Here is a 4331-nt window from a genome sequence, read left to right as displayed (position 1 = left end):
GGTCTGAGAGCTGCCTCTTAATAATAATAATAAATAATTACTAAGGACACCTAGCTTTCATAGAAAGCTTTTCATCCTTTGGTCTCAGTTTTTTTCCTGGGGAGGGTCAGGCGCTGTGATGACGCTACAGCAATAATAAATGAAACGGTTTAGTCGGTAGCAAACTGTAACCAGAAGAGAAAATAGCACTGATCGGATTTAACCATCACCCGGACTGCCGGGGAGCTGATGAAGGCGAAGTGGGAGCCGATTTCCCAGGGCGCTTGACCCATCCTAGTCAGAACAAGGGACAACCCCACCAGAGTGACACCGAAGGGAGGCGCCTGCCAGGAAGCGCGCCGCGAGGCAGCCCCATATTTGGAAGGGAACCCAGGGAAGCGGGGGCGTGAGAAAGGAACGCGGCGTTTGCCGGAGCCGGGCTTCCCCTCCGCCGGGTGTCACTCTGGGCTGGGCGAAGCGCGCTGCGAGGCGGAGCAGCCAGACTGAGCGCCCAGAGCCGGGCGCCGGCTCCGCACGGCCGCTCGCCGCCCCAGACACCTCGGTAGGGTCAGGATCGTCCCGGCTTCGCCGGCGCCTGGTCGCTCGCCGCCATCCGCTTCGGGCGCGAGGAGGAACGGGACCGGCTGCTGCCTGCCCCGCCGGGAGGAGGCTCCGCGGCCAGCAGGCGCAAGCCGCCCCATGCCAGGAGGATGCTGGAGAGTGGCTGCAAGGCGCTGAAGGAGGGCGTGCTGGAGAAGCGGAGCGACGGGCTGCTGCAGCTGTGGAAGAAGAAGCGCTGCATCCTGACCGAGGAAGGGCTGCTCCTCGTGCCCCCCAAGCAGCCGCAGCCGGGTCCCCCGGCCGCCGAGCCGCCGGCCGCCAAGATCAAGGAGCTGCACTTCTCCCACATGAAGACGGTGGACTGCGTGGAGCGGAAGGGCAAGTACGTGTATTTCACCGTGGTCATGGCCGAGGGGAAGGAGATCGATTTTCGGGGCCCGCAGGAGCAGGGCTGGAACGCCGAGATCACGCTGCAGCTGGTGCAGTACAAGAACCGCCAGGCCATCCTGGCCGTCAAGTCCACCCGCCAGAAGCAGCAGCACCTGGTCCAGCAGCACCCGGGCCAGCGCCTCCGCAGCGCCTCCAACTCCGCGTAGGGCGCCCGAGGGACCGGCCGCGGCACAGCCCAGGTACCTCCCCGGGCTCCTAGGAATCCTGCCCCCTCCCCTACTAGCCTCAGGGCGCCGGGGAGCGTGGGATCTGCGGGGCGCCAGAGCCAAACCAGGACCCCCCGGATCCCTCCCTAGGTCGAAGCAGGTGGGCTCCCAAGCGCTCTCAAGGCACTGGGAGCCTTTACAAACCAAACCATAGCCAATTTACCGGCCTGGGACTCCGTCTGCCTGGGGGAGAGGGAGGAGAGAAAGCGTTTCCTCTGCTCCCAGCCCTTCCGTTCTCCCCCAGCACCTTCGAGGAGTTTCAGAGACAGCCGGGGAGTGCGGCTGACTTAGCGCTGCCTTTTGCGCCGGGGGTGTGTGGTTTCCGAGCCCTGGCCTGTCCTTATAAGCTCCAGAAGCCCATATGATCTTCCATCTCCTGCCCTTCCGTTTGTGCCTGGTTCACTGTTGCAGGACGGTGCACCTACCATTTGTCATTCAGAGAACTTGTTCCAGGCACAGGCAGGTTGGCTATCTGTGCACACACCCTTTGTCAGCTCATTCCGATTCCCTTCCTTCTGTATTGTTGTATCACAGGTTGAATCGAAGCGGCACTTCAGGAAGTGAGACTGAGCAGCATCTTTCTGTTGTGAACATATTTCAGTGGCTCGACAAACTTGGCAAACCGAGGAGAGCCACGGAGCAGGGAGACTGGAGAGCATCAGTTCAACAACCTGAAAACCCAGCGAGTTTTCTGCACAATCCCTTCCTTGGTGCGGGGAAAACATTTCAAGTCATATGGACTCTGAGTACTATTTATGAACCTTGGAAAGGATCATCTGGCATGATGGGGCGTCTAGGACACATGATGTACTGTACATTTATTTTAAAGTATTTTATTTTATGGTTATTTATTAGGGATTTTGTAAAAGGCTAGTTTGCAAGACCTTTCTGAATGTAGGCCATTATCCAGAAATCAAATTCCAAATACAAATTCAAAGCACACCTTAGCTCTCTTTGGAGAGAGAGAGGGAGGTTGTGGGAGAAGTGAATGATTTATATGGCCATGAATTTTGGGTGATTTTCCACATGGAATACAATAGTTTTCATTTCTACCCAAAATATTCTTTTAGAAACTGTTGTTATATTAATGTGGAAAGTATAATGCATGGTTTAGAATTCGGATAAAGATCTTAATGCACAAGAAATTGCTTCTCTCCAAGGGTTGGAACCTGATGCCAAGGTTATTATTATTTTTTAAACATAAATATGGGGGAAGGGTATTACATTTTATACACAACTCAGTTACACAGAAAAAATGATCTGATTCATTATTATTAGATAAAATACCTTTTGTTTCATTTATCATATACAGCAGTTGAAGAGGGAGCTCTGACCAATTTGATTTGTGATATGAGAATGTCACGTTAAACTTATATCAATTTTATGTGCTCGCTTATTTTGTGTTATGAAAATGGTTGTAAGAGCTGAGAACTATTTATTAAAACTTCTGTACATTTGAGTTCAGGGCTCTCTTGGTACAGAAGGTTTATGAAAGGGCCATGTTCCTGACCTTTTTCTGACAGATTTTAAAGCCCATCTTGTAAATGTCTTAAAGTATTTAAATGAGTCATTTCAGTCATAATTTTCCTAAACTGAAAAATGCTATATTGCTGAGATAAACAAGTTTATTTTGGTGTGTAATATTGCCAGATGTTGAGAGATGTGTTGGGATCTTGTCTGCATTATGTTAATGAACCCCATGAAGTTAGAGAACAAAGTACTAGGCATATGTGTCTTCCTTCTCCTGTTGAAATCAATGAGAGTTTTGCTGTTGATTTCAGCATATGGGGTGACTAGTCCCTGATCCAGAAAAGCAAGTTATGCCCGTGATCATGTGCTTTACTGGATTGGGCCCTTAATGTGGTGGATCATTTCCCATTTTGCACTGCTGTAGTTAAAGCTCTCTGCTTTGAAATAAATAGTGAGTTGTCCTTAAAAATCTGATAGTACGATACGGCCTGTTATCGCTAAGTCAAGGAACAGAGCCTCAGCCATGGAACTGTTTCTTTTTACCAACTCAGTAGGGAAACTGCTCTGCCTGTTTATAAGCTATACAAATGTAAACAGAGACTTAAAGTAATATGTTTAGAACTTCTGATTTGTAGCTTTACCTTAAAAAAAATGACTGGATAAAAGAAAACATGAAAATGACACAGAGAGATCTTAAACCAAGCACTGCATTTGAAGGGTATCTTTTAATTTACCCCCGTCTCACACTGAGGTCCAGTCCTGCAAGGTGCTGAGTTCATTCTGCTCCCCTTTATCTTACAGGGCATTCAGGGTACTGAGCCCCTTCCAAGGTGATGGAACATTATTTAGCCCCTATCCTGCAAACATGTAAGTAGCCCCATTAATGTCATTGGGACTACACATGTGAATAAAGTTAAGCAAGTGTTAACAGAATTAAGGCCCAGTCCAGCAAACCCTCATGTGAACATTCCCAGGGGGCTATTGGAGTTCAGGCCCTTTGTGGGGATATATATTGACTGGATTGGAATGGCAGGTTACAATTGCCCTAAGAAAGTCATTCCTTTGAGGCTAATTGAAACTGCGAATGTTCAGCACCTTGCAGGACTGGATCCCCTCAGTCTAGGACACAGGAAGGAAGGAGATGAAAAGATACCCTGCAAGTACAGCAGCTAGTTTTCACATCTCACTACATTTGCCATTCTCATTCTGCCAAATCGTAGATGATTGTGCTGGAAGGGAGACTTACAAAATAGACTGTAATTTGTAGTGGCTCCTTGAAAACCATTGCCCTTGACTGTGTAAAACATCTACCTTTTAAAAAGTGCCTAAATATTGATTTGTGGAAAAATGTGACCTCTTTTTCAGAGCCATTAATTACAGTTTATCAGGTAGCTAATCCACCCTTTCAGATATACACCTATAGCACAGAAAATTCACCTATCAAAACATGCATTTAACCAGGTAAAGAATAAATGTAATTATTCAAAATAAGTCTCTCTGTGATCCAAGATATGTATTTCCCTGGGAGATGAAGTCATTCCTATCCTACACAAACCTGATCCAAAGCCCACTGAAGTCCAGACTCCTCCTGATGCTAGAAGGACTTCCATTGACTTTGGCGGGCTTTGGATCAGGCCCTAAATCATTTAATTTTATCATTTTCCC

At 48.2% G+C, this 4331-nt stretch overlaps 1 protein-coding gene across 1 annotated transcript; it reads left to right on the top strand.

Annotated features, from left to right (window-relative positions):
* The first annotated feature begins 524 nt into the window (after positions 1 to 524).
* On the top strand, positions 525 to 2143 carry PHLDA1 (pleckstrin homology like domain family A member 1). Its single transcript, XM_024212172.3, has 2 exons — positions 525 to 1169; positions 1731 to 2143. The coding sequence occupies exon 1, from the start codon at positions 690 to 692 to the stop codon at positions 1134 to 1136; it is 447 nt and encodes a 148-aa protein (XP_024067940.2). The 5' UTR covers positions 525 to 689; the 3' UTR covers positions 1137 to 1169; positions 1731 to 2143.
* The last annotated feature ends 2188 nt before the right edge of the window (positions 2144 to 4331 follow it).

This window comes from Terrapene carolina, unplaced genomic scaffold (genome assembly GCF_002925995.2).
Source record: "Terrapene carolina triunguis isolate 2854851 unplaced genomic scaffold, T_m_triunguis-2.0 Scaffold68, whole genome shotgun sequence".
NCBI classification, from domain to species: Eukaryota; Metazoa; Chordata; order Testudines; family Emydidae; genus Terrapene; species Terrapene triunguis.
Note: the sequence above shows the minus strand (reverse complement) of the source record. Positions and strands in the feature narration are given on the sequence as shown.